Source organism: Alosa sapidissima, chromosome 4, assembly GCF_018492685.1.
Source record: "Alosa sapidissima isolate fAloSap1 chromosome 4, fAloSap1.pri, whole genome shotgun sequence".
Classification (NCBI taxonomy): domain Eukaryota; kingdom Metazoa; phylum Chordata; class Actinopteri; order Clupeiformes; family Clupeidae; genus Alosa; species Alosa sapidissima.
In genome coordinates, this window is record NC_055960.1 from 13,652,041 (window position 1) to 13,676,366 (window position 24,326).

Here is a 24,326-nt window from a genome sequence, read left to right on the forward strand (position 1 = left end):
TCCGGACTATAAGTCACACTTTTTTTTCATAGTTTGGCTGGTCCTGCGACTTAGTCAGGTGCGACTTATATATGAAAAAAAATATGGAATTGAACATGTTTTTAAATTTTAATTTATATTAACTGACATGAACCCTACATGAAACATTACCGTCTACAGCGAGAGAGAGAGCGCTCTCAAATGCACAAGTCCTGTGCACTTTCAGTCAGAGATTAGTGCTTGGGCTATGCCTGAAACACACGTGCATACTTAAATGCTCAAATTATGGCCGGGATTCTATTTATAGCGGGCCTCAGATTAAAATAAAAGCCAGTATAAGTTTGCTTCAATTTAACTCATAAAAGAGCTCTTCTTAATAATTTATGTTGGTTGGTTTAATATTGTTGCCAATGAAAAGTCATCATTCTACACCATGAATCTCCAACACGTTGCTCTCAAGCTACCAGTTGCACGCAGCCCCTTTCTGAGCTAGAGGCTGAAGCAATAACCTACATTTAAACACAATTGTTGCTGCCAGGCATCAGCCTATGAATTTTATAAAAAAAAGTAAATCATGCATAATTTAAAAAATAACTAAATTTAGGCTATCTTGGACCTCTTTGGCTCTTATCTCGCAATAAGTGGATGGAAATCCCGACACTCTTTCATACATGAAACTTAATGGTGAACCATTGCCATTGGTATGCGCTCCTATAACAAAAAGTATAGGCCTATGTCTCACAGTAAAACGCAAGAAATAAAGGCCTAGCTGACTCGAATAGCCTACAAGCCATGGTCCAAATAAAGGTGCTGTGCTTTGCCCAGTCATAATTTGAGGATGTACGATAGTGTGTCCCCTAAACATTCCTCACCCGTTATCTAGACACGCATGAAAACATTTGAAAACAAAACTCACTGCCATGCAATATTTGATCGCTGTTTTGCTACTAATGATCTTTCACGTGAATATGCACAGAAAGTGAAAGTATGCGCTCCGTGTCTGTAGCTGTCTGTTCACGTCCGCAATCGATTATAACGTTTCTCAAATGGAGGACACATCCATGTTCTCTCGCGTTATATTATAGGCTGTCATGCTTCTGTGTTTGCAGAATTCTTGACGGTTCCTGATCGCTAAACGTTTGTTTTCCTTTCCTGTCGATAGCGGTTGATGTAGAAGCATCTATAGGCTATAATTTCACTTTAGCGGTGACAAATCCTGCTGAGAGAGAGAGGCACCCCCAAAGTGGTCCTGCGTGCGCGTGTGTATGTGTGTCTCTTCATGGGGTTCAGTTGAAGTCAGAGTTGGTCCGTCCAGTCAATAGTCCCGCATTCAGGCTGCTCCATTATTAGATTAACGTCAGACAGCGCTGTAAAATATGTGGGAATTTCGCGCATTATGATGGCTAGAGTTGCGGGACTTTTATTAGTAGGCCTATGCTCAAAACTTTATGCGCAATACCCGCAATCCCGCGCTGACATTTAGGCCCTGGTTTTAAATGCGCATTTTTTTTTCTCATTTGTTCTGTTGCCTGTGCCAATATATTGTCCAAAATGCTTGATTGCATTCTCCACATTTTTAGCTAAATTTTCATGTACCACATCAGCATTTTTGTTCAGTGAATCTTTTGTAAATTGCTTTACAATAGCGTCGGGCCCTTGTCAGCAGCCTTCGGCTTGCCTCTTGCCATTCACTCCTTCCTATTCACTCCTTTGTCTTCAACATTCCCTGTAGAATTCTCTATATTTTTGGCCTCAATGTGTCCAGTTACATAGTCTGTCTGTTCTTAGTCTTGGATTTTGTGAAATAAATTTCTAAATATCACCTGCTTGCTGCAACTTCGGTCTGCACGTCCTTTTAAAACCGCATCTTTTTCTCTCTCAAGCATTTAATCTGCTGCCGGCTTGTCTCTCCACATTGTCCAAAATGCTTGATTGCATTGCATTCTCCACATTTTTAGCTACATTTTCATGTACCACATCAGCATTTTTGTTCAGTCAATCTTTTGTAAATTGCTTTACAATTACCGTCGGGCCTATAGGCCTATTGCCTGGCTTGCCTCAGCTTGGTCATGTCCTTTTAAAACGTCTTTTTCTCTCATGAGTATTTAATCTGCAGCCAGCTTGTGACTCCATATCACCCAAAATGCTTGATTGCATTGCATTATCCACATTTTTAGCTAAATTTTCATGTATCATATCAGCATTTTTGTTCAGTGAATCTTTCGTAAATTGCTTTACAATTACCGTCGGGCCTATAGCCTGGTTTGCTTCAGTTTCAAAACTGCATCTTTTTCTTCTCTCGTGAGCATTTAATCTGCTGACAGCTTGTGACTCCACATCGTCCAAAATGCTTGATTGCATTGTATTCTCCACATTTTAGATACATTTTGGTGTACCACATGGCATTTTCTTTCAGTGAAACTTTTGCTTAGCAATTACCTTCCTGCCCTCCTTGGCTGCCTTCACTCCTTCGCCTTAATCTTTTTGGCCTCAATAATCCAGTTACATAGTATCTGTTTTTGGTTTTGGATTTTGTGAAATACTTTTCTAAATAAATGCGACTTATAGTCCGGTGCGACTTATGTTTTTTTCCTGTTCATGACACATTTTTTGACTGATGCGACTTATACTCAGGAGCGACTTATAGTCCGGAAAATACGGTACATACATAGACAAACAAAAACCTACACATCAGACAGAAAATGCTAAATACAAGATATAACTAATAGCTAAACAACTTCATATACATAGCCACAGACAAATATAGCATATTAAACACACTCAGTATGTCCCCTTCAGGTGTTGGAGTCTGGAATAAGTGAGACATCAGACTTGTTGACATACTCAAGGAATGGTCCCCAAAGATTCATAAACATATCACTTCTACCTATAATTGACAATTATAATTCAGATTTTTTCTAGTTTGAGAAAGTAGAGGATGTCCCTAATCCAACAGGTGTGTGAAGGTGGTATAGATGATTTCCAGTTCAAAACAATCAGTTGTCTCGCCAGTAGGGTGGCAAAAGCAAGAACATCTTTCTTAGATTTTGCAAAAGAAGCCAAAGAATATGTGTCCTCAAGGAAGGGGGGGATGCCAAATACAGCAGTAAGTGCATTGGGTTCAAGATTTTCACCCAGTACTTCTGACAAAGTGGCAAAAATGTCTGACCAGTAACTGTATAAAGAGGGGCAGTTCCAAAACATATGTACAAGGTTCGCCGTAGACTGCTGGCATCTATCACAAGTTGCAGTTACTCCGTCATACATTCCGGCCAATCTAACTTTAGTGTAATAGACACGATGTACCACTTTACATTGGATGAGAGCGTGTCTAGCACAGATAGATGATTTATGTATTCGCTGCGATATAAGATATGGAACCTTTTAAGAGTTCGTAGTGGTCTAAAGAACACATCAAGGGCTGTGTCCTGGTAGGGTGGGAAACCCAGGAAAAGTAGACTGAACAAAACAACGGACCTGCAAATATCTAAAGAAGTGCTGCTGAGGAAGTGAATATCTTTCTACAAGCTCCTGAAATGAAGCAAACAGTCTTGCTTTTTGAATATAACGTTTAAATGCTAAGGGTCAAAATGGCAGCTTGCGGTAGTTCTAGTAATGAAATGTTGGGGTTTCGTGCCAATAAGCTCCCAACTCCAGTGGTTGGAGTCAGTCCCAAATGCCTGTAATGGTGACCCGTTAAGCCTATACAGTACATTGCTGCCTGTTGGTGGGCAGTAAAGGACTGTGTTTATGTGGGTGTGGTGTTGGACACAGGCCAAGTATGAGCTCCTTTTCTCTTTTGGCCCCCCCACAGGTCAGTGTGGAAGTACTGAAGAAGAGGGCGGAACGCTTTGGAATGAACGTGTCCTCCATCTCCAAGAAGGTATGTCTTCCTTCCATCTCAGTCAGCTAACCATAAGCACATTTAATTTAATTTCCTGGTTTACAGGAAATTAAATTAAAGCCTTGATGTACGATAGTTTCTGTGAATTTAGATACAATTGGTGTGTTGTGCTCATTTATATGGTAAAACCATTTCTCAGTACAGTTTAGGAGTTGCTTTTAGGAAACCTTTTTAGGAGGGAGAGGTAGGCCCAGACTGGCTTTCGGTTTGACCTGGCCCCTTAAGGCGGTGTTCATACACTTGAATTAGTGTTCAAGTATTACACACACACACAAAAAAAGCCTATTTCCCTAAATGGTGTGTGTGTGTGTGTGTGTATATGTATATATATATATATATATATATATATATATATATATATATATATATATATACATACACACACACACTCTGACATGGTCCCTTTGCTGCGCTGTAAAATTGCTTGCTTGTGCATAATAAATCTTGGCAACTCATGTAAAGAGCTTGGGCACAATCCAATATTGCGCATAATAAACCATCGCCTGACCACCTCCATGCATTCCACCCTGAACACTATACCCCTCACCTACCTTTCTCTGTTTTTATGATTATTTTTGTCCTCCTTCTCTTCTGTCTCTCACACTTTTTTTTTTTCCCTTCCCTCTCTCCTCACAACGGAAACTGTGGTCAGTGGGGGGCAGATATAATAGCCCCTGGTTGGGGGTAAATGGCATTACGAGTGTGCAGCAAGAGAGGGGTAGCCCCTTTCACTGGAAGAGCCTTTGTGAGCTGTCGGAAGTGGCCTGCGCTCCTCTCTGAGGGGGGGCAGGCAACAATGCCTGTTGTGTTGTGTAATGTCAGCAGTCCGCTTTTCCCTCCCTCCCTCCTTCCCTCCCAGCACTCTCACTCCCGTTCCCATCCCTCTTTTCTTTCTCGCTCTGTCCCTTTCCCTCTCTCTTTTTTTTTCTTTTTTTCTCATCTATCTATCCTTCCACCCACCCTTGCCCTCTTCCCCTTTTGCTTGGCATGTTGCTTGCTACCCCTTGAAGGAAGTAGAGAGGCAGAGCTGTTAGGGATGCGTGCATCCTCCATCACACCGAGAACCGTCATGGGTTCACCGGAAAGCCTCGCACTCCCACCACCCCTAACCCCCTTTCTACCGGTCACAGCCAGTCTATCTCTGAGTGCCGTAAAGCTCCCATTGGATTTCTTTTCACAGTTCTACTGTGAGAAAATAGCTGTCAAATCCTTCCGGCTCACTTGCCCTATTACGTCAATGGGATGTCACTGTTCAATTGGGCATGTGCGCTAGTTTGGTGTCAAGGTGTGGACACTAGGCATAATGCAGATGGACGTTTTGTACAGAGAGAAGTCCATTCCCCTGGCAAAGTCTTGAAGTCCTGCAGAATCCCTCAAAGTTGGCATCACAGGCTTTTACTGACCTTTCAAAACCATTATCCTTCAAAGTCTGTGACATTGTTATTTGTGCACTCATATGCCCCTTTAAATACTAATATCCAATCTGCAGACCTAAATCATGTGTTTGAGATTGGAGCTGTCAGCTAGTTCTGCTACAGACCAATAGAGATTAGCTAATGAAAATATTCAGTGATCCATCCTCCCGACCACTTAAAATCTGACTATTCACAATCTCGTCCCTACTATGAAAGGAAGATGAACTGATGGATCTACTTGATATTATGCCTCCTCGTTCTTTCTTATCATTTTTTTCAAACTACAAATATGCAGGCACAAATAAATACAAACATACACACTTGCACTGTCTTGCACCCCTCTCCTGGTCCTCTGCGCACTGGTGGATTATCGTGATCGAAGATAATAGATGATGACAGGAAGGAGAATGGCTGTCAGCCATGGTAATTGTAGCTGGTCACTCTGACCACCCCCTCGAGAAGGACCCAGGGTGTGGGCACAGGCCAGAGAGATGAGCTCATACATCTCGGCCGTGAAGAGAAAAGATTTTGTTTAAAGAAAGTCCTGCATCATGTTGGTGAGAGTTTCCTGACATAATTGGAGGAAATTGCCTCAAGACAGATACGGGGCAATGAGATGTGGATAAGCGAATAAGAAAAGCCTTACAAATGCAGTGTTTTTCCAGATTTGTACTAGGACTGTCAAATAATTAACTAATTAATCGTGGATTGGACATTGTATGATTGATTGATTAATTTAGTCTTTGGAATATAGCAAGGATTTTGAATACTGTTAATTAATTTAAATCTTTAATCAACTTTGAGCACAGATTCTACTCCGAACAAGCCAGTAGATGTCCAATAATGCTATTAAGGTCCTTGACTGTTCCTGAGCCTACTTCTGCACTTAACAAACCCCAGACCAATATATTAAGGGGCACAATAGTAGATGTAAATATATGAGAGTGAGACAGAGATTGATTCATCAATCTTTCTTTCACATGACCATATCAAAAGTAATTTGCAGATGATGCCAGAACTATCTGAAACTCTTTGAGAGAAGCATACCTCAAAAAGTGGTATATTGTTGCTTATTTTATAAAAGCATATATTGCTGCAGCAGTCTTACATTTTTATCTATGTCCCCTCCACCAAACGTTCTATTATCTTGTGGCGTCTCCTTAGGCCAGCTGAGCTGCATTAAATGTGTTGGCCCCTCAAAAAGCCTGCCATTAATGGGTGAAAATGCCCCATTGCCTTTGCCTGGCAAGAAGAGGGTCAAAGACTGAGAGTGTGTGAGTGTGAAAGGGAGAGAGGGAGTGTGTGAGTGAGGGAGAGAAAGAGGACCCCTTATGTGTTAAGATTTCCATGGAGCCCTCTGTTAAATGGTGAACCTCGTAAAGCACTTCAGCAGTCGATGATTACTCCTCTCCTTTGACACAGATTTTATTTGAGTACGGGAGGGGTTTGACGTAGCTTTTACACGTGCGTGCACACACACTCAAAACTTTTGCTCTCACACAATTTGCTCCACACTTATCCAGTGTAGGCCTTAAGAATGGCAGTCTATTGTTTGACAGTGAAAGGCTCTTGTTTCAGCTGTGTAACGAACTCAAGAGCTCCCTCCACACAAAGAGAGCTGCCAAGAGCCCACCCCCCGTCCAAATTTTTCTTGTTTGAGAGACCAGGCTGATTAACTGTTCTTATTCTATTGTGAGGTGACCACCCCCCCACTCCCCAATATGCTTTCTCTCGTTATTTTCGATCATTTCCAAAATATGCTTATTGAGATCCACATTAGAAACACAGAGAAGCAAATGTTGAAGGGGCACTGCCATCTTTCATATCCACTGTGATTTTGATTTCAATAGCCAGTGACTGTTTGTAAACAAATGAGGTAGAGTCTGCAAACATTACTTTGCTACTGATAGTGTGACCTCCAGAACTGAAAGCTATCCCACTGTAGCACATAGGTCTACTGTAGAAATCAGGTCTAATCAGGCACACATCCATTTTTCTGAATGCATTTTTTTTTTTTGCTCTAAATGCAAAATGTATAGTTAATTGTTTAAACGTGTGGAGTTTTTTATTAAGAAATTGAAAGCGTATCATTACCTTTGCCCAAAAACCGTGATTCATACCAAACCGTGGGCACACTGTGCCACTGCATTCCTTTCGGTCACCAGGATCAGTAGGAGGTTAAGGCCAACGATTTGCACTCATGACGCAGAATGAATGCCACTTGCCACCACTTAATATCCCCCTCCTGCACCCCTGCTCTTTGCCCTGTGTCATTCCCCACCATAGATGCACTCTCCTCCCCTTCCTCTCCCCCTCATGCATTCTCTGTTCACTTACGCTTTCTTCGTGGCATGAGGTCATTGTTTTAGCTTTCTGCCAACTAACCTACTTTGGAGAACCCAGTGAAATGCGGCTCTTCCTATAAGACTTAGCACTCTATTTGGTCTTTTGTTGAGGTTCTTTTTTTCCGTCCAATTTGTTACGTAAGCTTTTAAATGTTATTAAAGTTGGTACGGACCCCGCTCATTATTGGATTACACTAACTAATTGTTGACATTTTTGTACCAGTGCCTCTCTCGGTCATTCTTCTTCGTGGTTCAGTTTGCTGAGGGGGCACAGAGGTTTCCAATTTGCCAATGTTTAATTACTATTCATTCATATTGAATGAGTGAAAATATGTTTTGTCAGACTTTTTTTTTTTTCTCTGTCTCTCTTAATGAAGTTTGAAATTTCAATAAATCCCAAAAATATGACATTTCAGGATATGTTCCTTGTCTATTGGTAGTAAATATTTTAAAATGAGTTCCCACTTCCTAGCCATTATTGAAAGACTTTATTGAGTCTTTGGAAGTACTTGAGCATTTTCAGGTGGCTAGAGAATTTCATTAATTCAAAATATCAGTGATCCAAGTTTGGGTCCCTGGTGCACTGTTTTAAAGCAACACAGTGGAAGAATGGATATATATGTCCCTTGTTGTCAATATTCAACACCATTTAGATTGTACCCAGTTAAGTTAAGCAGCTAAGCAGCTAAGCTACCAACTAAAAGGGTCATGATCTTGCCCAATCAACAATGTTACATAGTGTAATATCAAGCGTTCGGGGTGTTATAAGTCAGTGTTGCATCAGAGTTAAAAGAAGGTAAAAGAACTGCATTCCTTTCAAATGAGGCCAGAGCAACTTTCAAAACCGATATCCCTGATAGCCTTTCAGTCAGTCAATCTTGCTAGGCCTGTTTTTGTAAAGACTAAACAGATTTCACGGCTTTCTACATATTTTCTTCATCATTATCCCTGTGAGAATCTTTAGAATATTGGCAAGTTGATGTTGCCCAAGTTATCTACACTGTTGTGCTTGTTCCATTTTCTCCTTCAGCAATTTAAGCAATAAGCCCCAAGAGGCCGTAGGTTACACTGATTCTACAACAGCTAAGGGGGGTTGCCTAACAACGCCCCTTGGCTGTTGTAGAATCAGTGTAACCTACGGACTCAAGTGGCTTATTGCTTTTCTAAAACTGTTACTATAAATACCTGGCAAAGTTTCATAAAGTAAAGGCACAGCAACTAGAAATGGAACCGATTTATTCATAGATAATCACTCTTCCGCCAAGAAATATATTTCCTCTATCTGAATGGTTGCCAAGCAACGTCGAGACGCCGCTACTTTAACTTTTGTATCAAGTTATGGTAGCGCAGTAAAATAGAACGAAATGCGGTCAAGGTGTATGTTTATGCTGCATTTTACAACGGCATCGAATGCGATTCAGCCAATCACAATCAAGGACCGGAACTATCAGTTTTAGTATCCATAATTAATCACTCTTCTCCCTCCCCCACCACACGTTGTTCAGTAAAGGGCTCCCCATTGTAGGTTGTTGTATATCTCCGTATTATGTAATTACAGTTGTTGTGGAAGCAAAGTTTTCAGGTGTGTGATATTGGCCGTTTTTGGATTATGGGATAGATTTGCGACCAGTAAAATCAACCTGCATATAATCCCACCACTCTTTACTGTTCAAATCTCATTTCCTCATGGGGTTCATTACAGTGGGGGGGCAGGGCCATATTTAAGGGGAAGGGGGGCGGGTGGTCAGATGCCTAATGAGGGGGCCCCCCAGGATGGAGCGTAGAGTTGGACCAATCTGACCCTCCTGTGGACCTGACAGCATCTGGGGAGCTGGGCTGGTCCTGATGTGATTGTTCAAATTACTCATTAAGAGAGTGGCAGCGGACAGAACCCTTCTGGCAGCTGCTGGCGCAACGGAGGAAGGAGGCGAGGGATTGTGGATTGGAAGAGGTGGCGGCGGTGGGCGAGAGAGAGGGAGAAAATCACATGAACGTGAAGGGAGGTGGGAGGGACGGGGCTGGGGTAGAGAGAACTCATAGGACTGATGTGGAGGAATTTGGGGTGGTTTAGTTGGAGCAGATGTCAAATGTGCAGTGAAGGGAATATGAGAGTATGAATATGAGAGTTCCCTTTTTATGGGCAGGAGGGTGATTGAGGAAGCAAGTCATGATTTATTGAGGAAGATGAGGCATCCTAACCTAACCTGCTCTGGCTGAAAAACTCAAGCATCCAATCCGAAGCTGGTCTAGAGGCACAAGATATCCTTATGCTGCTATTATGAATTGTTATCTTTGCCCAATATATCAACAACTCAGCAAGAAGCATCAACCACTAAAGGTGTATTACGTTTCTCCTCAACTGTATAGAATTGCCTTTGAATTTGCGGAAAAGTTGCAGTTAAGTTTAGCTAACTAGGTAGTTGTCCCTTTGTAGAGGTGATTCTATTGTAAATAGTGTATGTGTTTTAAGTTTAAACTAAAAACTGTGACTTCACACTGCAATTTTGTTTCAGCAACATCTCAGTAAAGTCTGCCTAAAAGCCAAGGGGAGTCATCAGGGCAGCCACTCGCTCTTGTGTTGAAACACAGGCTCATTTGGACATTCTCCATACTTTGTATAAGGGAGTTGCCAGGGTGCAAAGTCTACGTAATGTCCAGGGCAAATAGCTAGAACATTTGTGCTCACACATGCTCCTCCAGGTAATGGTCAGTCCCACTTTGTGCTATCAATTTTGACCCTCTAGTGGCCATCTTAAAATGTCAGTGTTTGTTTCGATTACTTCATTTTTATGGAGTATGTTAGACAGTACTGTGTCTGAAAACATGTCAAGTTGGTATGACCTTAACTAAGAATTGGACAAAGATTTAGACAGTGTTTGACTACATAGGCTTGTAGTACAATGTCTTGGCTCCAGTACTGTTTCATCACTTGACTGTAAGTTTATATGGTAAGGAGTAGGCAAAAGTCTATTCTTAACTTTAGATTGACTATATCCAGAGACTTTCTAATGTGGAGACACAACACTCAAAAAATACTCCATAGAAATCCATGGGGCTAGTTTGTCACGCCAATATGGCCGTTGTCTACACATATCCCACCCCTTCCTCGGCAAAACGTTGACATGTGAATACATTGAGCCAATCATGTGGTGTGATCTCGCCGCTGGAGTGAGATTGGTGTCGTGAAGCCTTACGCACGCGCATTTCTGCCGAAATGGATGCCCTACGAGTGCCCAAAAAGCATTGGCAAATGGCTGCCGGGTGGAGGGACTTGCCTAAAAGGACTTTGCTATATCCTATAAATCTGTCAATTCCTAAATGCTATACTGGTTAAAGTTATGATGCACACATAAAGTTGATTTGACTTTATTTCTGTGAAATACAATATGAGCTTCGGTTGAAAAGGATGTGATTTATATTTTTATATTTTTAATTAGCATTAGTGATCTGTTGCATTTTATGTTATCTAGATTACTAAAAGAATGCAGAAGCGCAAGAATTTCTCGAACAGCACAGCATTCTCGTCCAATTATTCTGAATTGTTCTTTGCTAACATTTTATTCTGTGAAGATCTGTCACAGTATGTTGGAGAGAGACATGTTAGAAAAAATTAAACTCTGTTCTGTATGTGCCTTGGATAAAGAGATGGTAGATTCTCTACATGTCTGTGTTAGAACGACAATTCAACTTGTTTTACAGACAGGATGGAGGAGTCCATGCAGTAGATATTCCTGACCATTTACCCTTTGGCCTCTGTGGGCAGGCTAGTTGGAAGGATCTGACGAGTGATTGTGGCCTAAGAGTTTGTGTCGATGGCCTTCTTGCAAAGCCTGTGTGTTAGAGAAGAGGGGATTGGACGCCTGGCATGTCTGTGTTTGTCTTTGGGACTTTTTTTTTTTTTTTTGATTGACAATTTTTATTGTTTTCAAAGTTTTACACAGAAACCTGAACATCCCTTTTCTTCCCCCCCCCCCCCACCCACATCCCCAACTTGCCTCCACAAATATGAAGTTTTGGTTGTACTACATGGGCCAATTGCACAATGTGCATTAGACAAACAAGGGAAACAAAATACAGAGAAAAAAAAGGAAAAAAAAACACTTATTCTGCGTCACACCTCATTTCAGACAGGGTCATGCCTTGTTATAAATGACACATACATGTCCCATTTTTTTCATACAAGTCCATCCTTCCCAGATTTCTGTAAGACATTTTTTTCAAATGCCGCAACTCTGGCCAGTTCAGCAGTCCATTCTTGAAATGAGGGAACCCCCTCAGCTTTCCACCCTCTCAACAGTATCTGTTTGCCTATCATTATACTATTTTGGATCCAGCTTTTCACATTTGTATTCCCCTCGGTTAGAACTGTTCCATCTCCCAGTACAAACAGTCTGGGACAAAAGTCAATGTGTGTCTCTGAGATCTCACTAATGTGACTGTTTGTCTTTAGACTTGGGAGTTGATGAATGTGAAGATGCTGGCGATTTGATGGATGTAATTTTCTTTGTGATGGGGGGCCTTAGCCGGCCAATGAATCAAAGGGCTTTGGCCATCGGCTGGCTAGTGGAAGAGGTAGGAAGAAGGCAGGTACTGGCCCCGAGCGTAGGTCCTGACACCCCACATGAGTGGCCAAGGCTGCAGGGGGTCAAGTGTGACACATTATTATAACAATGTTGATTTAGTGGGAGCTGCTGCGCAACAGACCCCCTCCCCAGGGGCCCAAGGGGTGTGTGGGTGTGGGTGTGTGTGTGTGTGTGTGTGGGTGGGGATGTGAGGGGCAGTGGACAAGAGAAGGGGGCCCACTGCTCCTTGTGGCCGATGCAATCAGTCGACAGCTTGCAAATCAGCCCCTCACCCTTCTCAAATCTGGAGACCTTCCCCCTTCTCCTCGCTCCCACTGAAGAATAGCACCATCAGACATTCTCCTCCTTTTTTTCTTTGTTGTTCTTTCTGTTTAAAAAACTCATCTCCGAACATTTGGCCTCTACGTTGTAGGTGCATTAGTTTTAATCGGTCATCTCAGCTGTGTCTTAGGCAACCAGCCGAAGTGCAGCACTGCTCCTTTTGTGCGTTTTGTTTGAGCGTTTGTTTGTTTTGTTTCCCCCCCTCCCTTCCTCCCCCGGTCCCTTCCTCTTCCCTCCACGCTCCCTCTCCCTCCATCCCTGTCAGAATGTCCATGACCTCTCACCTCTGAACCCAGGGGTTGGATTTGTTCTCTGTAATGTCGAGATTAGTTTTGACAATCTGCAGTCGTATTTTGGGGTCAGGTGAGTGCTTCTCAGTTTGACAGGGTTCTGGCCTAGCTGCGTCAGAGGTTTGGGTTTTCAACGGGGGGGATTAAGACAAACAAAGTACAATACATATGTTGCATATATTGTTTTCTCAAGGCAACATATGTGTATTGTTTAGTATTTTAGTTTTTGCACTTTGATTGTCATGTTAAATATCACTTGTTCCATTAACAATTCCATTGATAATCAGGTTTTTATGAAGACACGCGTCGACTGCATCGCCTCGCATCATTTATATGTGCTTCAGTATCCCAGTTATAAGGCTCATCCAGATTTAGATTTTATTCAGGATGGTGTTTACATGAACACAAATAAACATGGTTGTTCATGTCCCTGTACATGATAAATGCTGTTATTGTGATCAATATCAGAAATGCATCTTGCACATCGCACTCTAGAATTTTTGTCAGCAACTGTCAGAAACCAGTATAAGATGTAGGCCTATACATGCCACAGTGTCCCGGTTTCTTTTTGAGTATGGTACTGCAGCGAGCATAACTGGATTTCCCAAAACTGGGTTCTGAAATCAGGATAAGATTCTTACATGTGCAAGCGCACAATCTCAAAGCGTAGAGATCTGATAATAACCAGGCTACTCAATGTCCATATTAACAGTCATTGAGGCCTCCATTTCTGGGCCAAGGTAGTTGGGTTTTACTCCAAACTTGAGGCCCATCCTCCATCTGTGACCTTGCCACTTGAAAGTGGGGGAGGGGCTGGTCTGGGTGCGGATGGAGATGAATGGACAAATGAGACTGACATGCGTGCAGCAGGCAACCAAGATATATGATGCACTGCTGAAATGACCTCGGAAAAGAGTCCCTCGCTTCAGCAGTCCCCATTGTGATTGCACCCATCTAGTTATAAAACATCTGATATTTTAGTCAAACAGCCAGGTGATTCATCCGCCTTTTGAATTATGGACTAGTTACATGAAAGCGCAGTGCCAGACTTGATCTAAATCGCCTGGTGGCTACCTACTTGGGAGTTGGGCACTGTGCTTGATGCAACTTATCTTAATTTCTATCCCCTCCATCATTCATTTCCCCCCCCCTCACTCTCTCTCTCTCTCTCTCTCTCACTCATTCACTCCATCGCTGTAGCTCATTTTCTGAAGTAGCTAGGAGCCACCTGGACCCACTCACCCCACTGAAAGCACATTAAGCCACCACTCTATTTCACCTTACAACTCCTGCCAATCACCAGCAACCGCACCCTTGTCCATAGCCTGACATTGGCCTTCACCTCCTCTACCACATCTTTTGCATCCACTCCCCCCCCCAGTCTTCCTCCAGATTTAAATTTGAGTGGGGTGTCACTTGATGGGGCTTTCCCTGATGACATGATTCTGATTCCCCCCCCATTCCCACACACAGCCTGCACCCAACAAAAGACAATCAAACCCCCATCCCCTGTTTGCATTTGCCATTTCTCCATCATGCATGCTTTAATTTGAATTGAAGGCACCAATTTAATCTCTCTGAATGCCAGAGTGTCCAGAGCTGGTTATCAGTCATTTTCAGTACATGGCCTAAAAACGTTTTTTTTTTTTTTTTTCCCCCTGCAGTCGTCTGTTCAGTGTCTCCGAGTGTGAAAGAAGGCGGCTTTATGAAGTGTTGACAGCAGGATGGCTTTTTGTATCGTCTTGCTCATTACTGAGGGGCATTTTATTGTCCCTCACTCTTGATTTCTCTTCACAACTCTCTCTCTCTCTCGCGCACTCTCTCCCTCACACACACACACTTTCTCACAGTCATTCAGAGTGAGGTATGGTGACCATCTGTCCTCCTTTTCCACACAATAAAGGTCTCTTCATGACATGTCACATAATTACAGATCCTCAGCAAATCTGATGGCAGCTCCGCTCTCCCTCGGTGGGAGTGTATGGGGAGCATTCACCTCCCATACGGCTGCTGTCAGACAAACACAAGTAAATGCATGTTTATACAAATCCACAACATCTGTCATAAGCAGTCAAATGAAAAGCAAAGCAGGGGATAGATGGACTTGATTGGGGTTTCTGATTATTTCAGTTTTCCTTAAAATACAAATGAGACCTGAACTGTGAAATATAACAGATGTGTCATAAGGCCTTAACTTTTGGCACTGGGCACTTTTGGCACCTTCACTTGTCTAAACCAGTGAAAAATCTCCTGGTCCACTCTTTGGCCGGGCCTTGTGCATTTCTACTCGTTAGCTTGAAGAATAACTGTCACTAATTCAAACTGCTCTAGAATGGGCTGGTGAATAGAAGAGGGGAGAGGCCTTGGAGTCGCAGTGAGGCCCTGCATTTGGCCCAATATTGTTCTAGGAGGCGAAAAGAAAACACAACGAGAAGAGGGAAACGGGAGAAGTGCGGAGGGGAGGGGGAAACGGGAGAAGTGCGGAGGGGAGGGGGAAACGGGAGAAGGGGGTAGAGCTGAGAGCATGCAGAAGCAAGAAGAGGGGAAACAAAACGAGTGAGCGAAAGAAGGAAGGGGGGGGAGGGGGAAAAAAAAAACTTGCGCTGCTAGTGAGTGAAATGAACTTCATGATCTCTACGGACGAAAATGAGCTTGGCCAGCACTGTATCAACAGTGTCCCCAGTCCAGAGCCGATGACAGGGTCACCCTTGACTTGCCCCCACCTCCCCGCTGAGCCCCAAACGCTGGCCTTGGGAGACCCGTGGAGCTTTTGAGTCGTGACACAACACTCCCTTAAAGAAACGCTGCCTATTTTATATATGCCACACTGTAAAATGGCCTGGCTTTCCAAACCCTGGACACTGGTTGAACATTTCCGTTATAGGGGGAGCAGAGGGGGAAGGAAAACAGAATGTGTGTGTGTTATATAATGGACAGTATGTAGGACTTGTGCCGAAAGGCCATCTTGCATTCATCTTTAAATATTGCCTAGTTGGCTTCCTATTTCTTTATGTGGACATGTAGCCTAGTGCAGCAGCCACTATATGTCATACTAATTATCAGAGCCTGATTGCCAATTTTTTTTATTGTTTCCAAACATCTGCTGCCAGTTTAATTTTTATATATTTTAATATAAAATGCCATGAAGGACTAACTTACAGAATGGTACTGATGCACAATAGCAAGGACTGAATGTGGTTTTCCCATTTGCCACCATTGAACTCGGATGGCCGGATGAGGTTGTTGTTCTGTTTCTGTTAGAGAAACAAATAGCCCATGTGTTTGGAAGAGGGATGGTGGTAAATGACAACACCAGCTCCTCTTTCAAGTTATTTTTACTTTTGTCTTTTTTAAGCAACAACAAACAGCTAGCCACCTTGTGAAGCTGCTAGTTGCATTTGAATGTGGGAAAACCAGGGATGCGGGGTGGGGTGGGATGTACGTGGGGTGGGGTGCGTAGCGGCTGGTGGGGTGGGGTGGGGTGCGTAGCGGCTGGTGGGGTGGGGTGTCGTGGTGATGTTGCTCGCCCTTCTTCAACCAGAACTGAGGTATGGAGTGGACCTCAGGGGGTCCTGTTGTTGGAGGTTTGACCAGTGACCTGGAATCTGTTGGTTTGTTCTCGCTGGCGATGCCTTGCCAAAACTCAGTGTGTGGAAAAGTGCTCTCGCCGTGTCCTCATATAACCTCCCACCAAAATCACCACAGTATCTCTCCTCTGGGTTAGGAGTGAGAGAAAATGGAATTGAACATTATGTCCAATACGTTAATACTGTATGTTGGTTTAATGTGCAGCATTGGGCCCAATATTCAGTATGTGGTTTAATGTTCTGCATTTCTCACTAGTGGGTCACTTTGACACTAAAAGTATGATTCTACGTCTGCATCATGACCCTGTGTGATGTCTGTACTGTTCTTTTAAACATGATAATGTAAGGCGCCAGGGTGGTTATCACTTGTTGTCTATTCTGCGTCAATAGTCCTTTTCGTCATTGACTAAGGTAGACTGAATGTCTCCTGGCTTTGCCACAGTCACTGTATGATTATCTATTCTTTACTGTTGGGTACTTAAACCCTGGATGATTCTGTGTCAAGTCAGACACGCATATTCTGGAGTATGCTGTGCTACGGGTGTGCCTCTCTCCTGTATACAGCCTAATAAACCTTGCATCTTGATTTGTACTTCTTTGTGACTGGATCTCATATTTCACTTTGGTATATAATATTTTTATCAACAGGAGCCATAAGCACTCCGTGTATCTCCCAATTAAACACACACACACACACACACACACACAAATAGCACATGGTCTTGATAAGACAGTGGGTACAATAGAAGAAAATAAATAAACAGTATCGAAGTTCCAATTGGGAGTGAAATGTTTTAATTAGATTGCTGGGTAGTAGTTAATTTCCCCTGTCATCTGTGTTTTTACAGGTAGAGGAAGATGAGAAGCTGAAGAAGAGGAAGGAGCGGTTTGGAGCGGTCCTGGCAGGGGCTGGGGCTGCGGGCAGCGAGGACGCAGAGGTAGGCCAAGGACTCGTCTCCTAACCTGACCTGACCTGCTGTCACCATCACCAGTCCTGCAGACTGTGCACCAATTAAGGGCCACTGGTCCAGCAGTCCGAAACAGAATGTTCAGATTGCTGTGATTCAGTAGCCCCGTTTATACTGGGGGACATAATATGGGTTGAAATATGTGCCACCAGAAACCTGAATCATTTATATTTGAATTTGAATTGCTAAATTTGAATAATGGCTTCACTGAAAATTCAACCCTCTATCATCCATTTCTTACAATTTAAATTCAGTTCTCATAATTCAATTTCAAGTTACTGTGACAGATGTCAGATTCTTCCCACTGGACATTTTACGTCTTATCAAATGCTGAAGGCTGTTAAAAGTGACGTTTCTTGCCTCAAAAATAAAGCCAAGACACGTCCATGGCGTGAATTTTATGGATTTTAACCGCATTCTGTGAAGTTATATGCAAGTCTCTTTTGAGGAGGAAATCCATTCTAAAATAAAACTGTAGTTACAAATTTGATCGTGTTTGCATGAATATGTTGTAGTATGTGATTTGGACAGTGTAAAAAAAGTTATACTAACGTCTTAGAAACGTTGTAAAATTATTCAAATAGATTAAGAAAGCCACCACTATGGTCACCACTATGGTTAGATTGATTTGTTTAGATCCAGAAATTGCTGGCTTGACAACCCTACGTCATAGCTTCGGTGCTCTGAGGACCTAAATTGGAAGTAAATGTAGTAACAAATTAGATGGATGTATTTTGTGTTGAATATTAGCTTTTACTCTTCTTCAAGCTATCTTGAGTCATGGTTCAAGTGATCTAATTTATGAAGAAATGCATTCTTTGATTTATATTAATGTGCTGATATTTTTTATTTGTTTTTCAGGCCAAGAAAAGGAAGCGGGCTGAGCGATTTGGAAATGTATGAAGTTTCACTGAACTTTTTTAACTTTATAAAAAGTTCTTTTATTTTTGTATTTTTTTTAAATATAGATAGTCATTTCTTTCAATTATGGATAATGCCTTCGGTGTGCTAGGTCTGTGCATTGGTTGTATATTAAACTAAACTTAAACTCATTATGTTGTGTGCTTATTCCACATCAAGTTTAGTTTTCTTATGTAATAGTTATTGTGTTTTAAACAACTTAATAGGCTTAAGATATCTATACCAGAGTGTTGCAATTTATTGATTGTTTACATGTTTAATTTACATCTAAATTGGTTTTTGTTCCAAAAAAATTAATGAGTTCAGTGTCTCATTTTCATGAATAAATTTTGATACGTTTTCAAATAAACCTAGTGGCCTTTTTCTTCATATTTTAACCAGGAAAGCTATTCAGGTTCAATCACCAACCAGAGCATTGATATTGGTCAAGCCACCATTAAGTTTGTTGCTGCTTTTAGTGTTTGTTTAAAAAAAAAAAAAAAAAGATGGCTATAATTGATTGTCTGTCTCAGGGCCAGGAATTTAACTAGTCCAAACAGATTGAGGACCGAATTGCGGCTCACTTAGTGTGTGTGTGTGAGAGAGAAGTAGAGTCATGATTGGAGGATCAGGCACAGCTGCAGGCGTGGGATCGGGTCTTGTGGCAGGCATAGGTATTTGTCCCCCAGGCCTTGGTGAGCGTGCTCCTGCAAAGCCCAGGGTGTTGGCCTAGCATCTAATGCCACAGTAGGGCTGTTTATAAAGCCAACCAACCCCTCCTCTGCCTTCCTCTGGGAACTAGGTGGTACCAGGCTCATTGTGAAGACTTCACCCAGTTTGGTGACAGCTGTCAGTCAACAGGACACTTTACTAATTGCTCTTGCAGGTGTGAGAATCCCATCATTGTCCTTTTCCCTACCTCCAGGTTATTTTGCCCTCTTAGTACAGGTAGGGTTATAGGATTACTGGTTTACAGGTTTGTTTGTTTTCATTTGTTGCTTTTGTAATCCGCTGAAATTAATCATTGTACAGGGCTGGTATCAATAAAATGGTCCTTTTCCTTTTAAAATGCAATTTGTTGACTCAATGCACTGACACAATCAAAGCAATGCCATGAGTAGCAAATCTTGTGCAAAGCTCACATGTAAACAAATTATAAACAACTTTGGTCAAAGCACTGTCCTAAAACCTTGAGCCTTGAGAAGAGGGACCTCTTATCTAGTTTTGGCAACAAGAACTATTATCCAATTCATGTCTCATTGCTCTGGATCAGCCGAAGAAATAATATCTCTACATGCATACTACATGCATTTACTGTTGTAGTCCAGACATACAAAAGACAAGTATGATGACCAATAAACCCACTGCTCAACTGGAACTTGATCTTTGGATCAATTATGTGAAGGAAATGGAAAGGAACTATTGGAAAAAGACCAGGCTTCAGACTAGTGTCTTAAAAAAACTAAATAATGAAACAAAAAACACTTCTTAAAGCATTCACAGGTCTGAAATGGTTCCCTCTCATCTGTGTGTCAGAGGGGTCTCCAACTGCTGCTAATGCCCGGGGTATCGTAAAGTGTGCGGTGCTATTATGGGGTGCAACCTTTTCCAAGTCCAGAAAAGAAACCCTTCTCCTTTGATATCAGTCAGGTCATTGAGCCGCACGCAAAGGTGTCGCTGGGGAGTGTGTCCCATGGGCAGATCTTTAGAGCACACTCCACACCCCCGAGCCTCTTGCGCCATTTTTTATGGCCATTGCAGCAATTATAAATGGCCACTCCCCTTCCAGTCCCCCAACTCTGGCATTTTATGTCTGTTTTGTATCATGGCTGTTTTTTGTCATTGTAATGTTTAAATGCTAAGGTTGCTCTTGGCTCTTGCTCCTGCATAGTCAACTGTCATGCATCATAATGCATTACACTGATGTGAAGACCATACTCATTATGGTATAAGATGACAGCACGAGGCATCAGACTTAACTTTTTTCAATCATGTGCATCATTTGTTTTAAAGTAATCTTGCTTTCTGAATCAGAAATGAGACATTTTGATGGAAAAATAAATAAAGTAATTATAATTGTAATCTCCCAAAAGCTAACTGAAGAGTTTCTGCAACACCTTCTCCAGTGAGTTCCATACAGGCTCACCTAAAGAGCTGCAGTGTAATGGTGTTGATTTGAGTGGGCGGAAAGGAGTTGAGTTCTGTGCATGACAATGGTCATTTAATTGGGTTGAGGGCCCTGTGTGTGTTGTGGGGTTTATGTCATCGCTGGCATAATTGTTCTCAGCCTTCGTGTTGGGTGGTCCCTCTTTTTTTTCCTCCACTGGTGAGGAGCCATGTCTACAGATTAATTTGTCCCCAATCGATTCCTCAAATTAGGTTGTTGGGAGGCCCAACTCTCAGGTGACATGCTAATTGGGTCATGCATCACCCCATACGTGATCCCAACAATGGTCACTCATCACTAGAGCTTTCATACGAGCCTGTTTCTCCCCTCCAACCAATTAGCCTCCACAGTTAATCCATTTCCTGCCAAAACTGATTCAGTGTATTTAGAATGACACTAACATTTCTCCACTCTTGTCACATGTAGAGGACTGGGGCATAATGGCTCACTTTCTAGGAATTGCCTGAAAGTTTCCTCTTAGTGTTCATCTCAGTGATTGCCTTTCGTAAAACACAAAACAGTCATTCAAGCACACCACAGAGAAAAGAGGCCATGCATGGCATAGGCTAAATAAATGATTTATTGTACAAAAGAAAACAAAAGGACAACAAAAGAAAAAGAATAATGGGACAGTTATTCATATACACAGCCATCAAACTACAAAGTAGGAATGAATTTTATCTACACAACATGACATAAAGCAGAGGAAAAGAAAGGGTAAAAAAATTTGAAGCGGAGGACTTGTCTAAAATACCATAAAAGAGCATTAGGGTGTTTTATTATTGTTTCAACACTTCATCTCATACTTATCTATGAAAACATTTTCTTAAGGATGCATGTAACAAACCTAAGCAGTAACCGTTCCATGGCAGGCTGATGCTATGTTGTGGACACCAGTACACCTTCTGTTTGCATGTCTATCAGGCTTTCCAGCAGAGCCGTTGGTCACAACCTCTTAAATAAGTGACAGCTGTTATGTGGCAAGGTCTCAGAATATTTCAGTGAGGTAGATTTTGTTTATTGTGAATTTTCTAAGCAATATTGAATTGGTTGAATTCTTTCTGACAAGTCCCCTACCTGAAACTTCTGTTTTTTTATTTCATTTGTTTTGTGTTCTACAGGTTGGGTTAAGTAAACTCTCATACATTACTGTACACACATCATTCACGGCTTTGGCAAGCAGACAATAACCTGTATTCATGTCCCGAAATGCACACAGTCAAAAACACATACAATGCAAAAATCAAGATAACAATCGGTCCATCAAAACAGGTTCCTCCAACTCAGGAGTACCAGTGGATTTCCTGCCGTGATCTACTTCTATATTCCAGTTCAAATGACAGGCTGGTGAGAGCAATGTCTCCTTACAGAGTTGTGAGATGCTGGGCTCGAGAAGGCTAGACACAGGCCTCCGCTTCTGGTGATGGGGTTTGGAAAAGCGTCATGGTAAAGAAAGTTTTTTTTTTTTACAGACCCACTAGTTTTCACACACAAAGTATCGCCATATGCTTGGACAGTATGTTTTTTTTTTCTCTTGATTTTTATAATCCATGTACAAGCTCTTGTGCTCCATAAGATAAAATACAAACAGAGAAAACAAACATTACAACTCCTCATCATTCACTTCCCATAGTGCAAAATTTATTGTTGGTAAGGTAGAGTGCCAAGAAAGGATCTTTTGTACCCCTTTTTTAAATTACACATATATTATTTATATATAATGTCAGAAGGCTCTTCCTTTATCCAACGGCATAGTGCTTTCGTTTCCAACAAAGGGACATCTTCTTTGCTTTGACATCTGGTGGGGACAAGACAGACTTCAAGCTTTCTATTCTACTTTTTTTCCTTTTTTGATTTTCGTTCAAGCACTTCCATAGTTCACCGTACCATAAAGCATTGAAATGGGGATAAGGGAAGGGTAAATTTCGATATATATATAATACATTATGGCATTATATATATTTGTATGTGTATATATATATATATTTATATAAACTGAAAAAAAAAAGAAAATATGACCCCCTCCCACCCCCCAAAAAAACAAACAGTCACTATCAAAGATGATTACGTTGAGTTATCTACATTGCTGAATGTCTCTTCAGTCACAAGCAGTGGTTGATCTGGCTCCCTTAATGTCTTGGTTAGTGTTTCATTCAAGTTTCTTGTTCTCATCACGTAAGTCCTATTGTCCTCCATTAACAGAGCGCTAGCCAACTACAACAAAACTATAGCGTCATTTCTGCTTTTGGTTCTCACTCTTCACCAGCGAGACATTCTGTCTGGCTGAAAGGAAAGTGAATAGAAGTGTGACTACAGACTGTACGTGTGTTGGATATTTCTTGTGTGAGTATTGGATGGTATAGAGGGGTGTACCAAATTGCACATACTGAGCAAGTCTGTCCAAACTCATGGAGTGATGGAGGCTTTTCAAAGCTATTTCAGTTTACCAGTAACATTTTTAATTCCCGTGGAAAGACAAAATGTTTGGGTGGATGAGCTTTGCTCTGTCTGGTAGGTTTTCCCTCCATGATGTGGTGCTGTACTCAACATGCAGATGCTTCAATTCTTTTGGTCATTTATTAAAGCTTTGGGTCGATATGTACACCAAAGCTGTGTAATCTTTCTATGCATTCAGGGACTTTTGAAAAACATTATTAATACTGACACCTTTCCTCCTACTAGAAAACTAAAAATCAGCTTGAAATAGCTTTCAGCCAACTGTAGGACTAACATACTAGGGTACTCTGCATGTATGATATATGTTTAGCTAAAGTCACCGTTTCCTACCGTAATGCAGTAGAATTAAGTTTGTGTATGTTGATGCTATAGATTCTTCAGATGTTGTGGCAGCAAGGAGAGAAAAGGGAAAGAAAGAACAAATGAAAGAAAGAAAGAGAGAAAGAAAGAAAGAAAGAAAGAAAGCACTGGCAAAGGCTTTTCCTGCTCACTTATAAAGGCAGTGAAATAAACCTTCTTTTCTTCTCCCGTTTCTTTTTGTCTTTTACAAGATCACGAGTAAAAGAAGATCAAAGTGGCCGTGAAAGGGTTCTTGGACCCTTGGGAATGTCACACTAGGGTGCTACCTGCATCTGGAGACAAGGAGGGAGGGGGATGGTCGGGAGTCTTTTCAGCATTTTATGTTTTTCTGTACCTTTGTGATGGCACAATGGACACGATGGACACGTTTTTGGCCTCAGATGAATCACTGACGTAGACAGCATGCAAGTGATCTATGATTTGAGGGAATGGACTGACTGTGGAAAGTCTTGTGTTTTTCTACTGGTTAGACAGGTGCCTGAGTTGCTGACACTACCTGATGTGTCTAAACGCTAGAGTACATAGCTGTGGAAGAAATGTGGTATATGAAACTGGACATTCAACATACATGCCTTGCGTAGCTACACTAGATTGTGTGAGTCTTCAGCAAATTTGTAAATGGGTATTGAACTTGAAGGACAAACTTTCTGAAATGGGAAGGGAGCAACCACAAAGCTAACAAACACCTAAAATAAAGGACCAAATAATATAATATCATATAATTTCCCTTGAGTCGTCACTCTGCACAATAAAAAACAACACTCCTTTTGAAAACTCTCATATAAATCTCTCTCAGCTAGTCAATGTCCATTCATTCCCTCTATGCCAGTCTGCTGAAAGCTGCACTAAAACAAGAGACTAAGTGAACAAAGAAAACCTTCCCTTGTTTTTTTTTTGTACGTGTGTGTGCTCTTTTCCAGCAAGTATGGAAAGCAACACATACAGAGAGAAACAGGCGCAGAGATCCTAGAGGAATTACGAAGAATGAAGGGCAAATGGTTTGGTGTCTTGGGAAGAGCTTAAGTCAGTCTGCCGATCAGGGTTGGGGTG

General features: G+C 41.8%; 1 protein-coding gene across 2 annotated transcripts in view; it reads left to right on the forward strand.

Moving 5' to 3' along the window:
* The window catches only part of LOC121707041 (SAP domain containing ribonucleoprotein), a 24,195-nt gene extending 5,751 nt beyond the window's left edge, over positions 1 to 18,444 (forward strand). For both annotated transcript variants that reach the window (XM_042089262.1, XM_042089261.1), the window contains exons 9-11: positions 3,794 to 3,862; positions 17,273 to 17,362; positions 18,254 to 18,444. In XM_042089262.1, coding sequence (XP_041945196.1) covers positions 3,794 to 3,862; positions 17,273 to 17,362; positions 18,254 to 18,295 — 201 coding nt within the window. In that variant the 3' untranslated portion in view covers positions 18,296 to 18,444. The remainder of the gene's footprint in view (positions 1 to 3,793; positions 3,863 to 17,272; positions 17,363 to 18,253) is intronic.
* Positions 18,445 to 24,326: the final 5,882 nt, after the last annotated feature.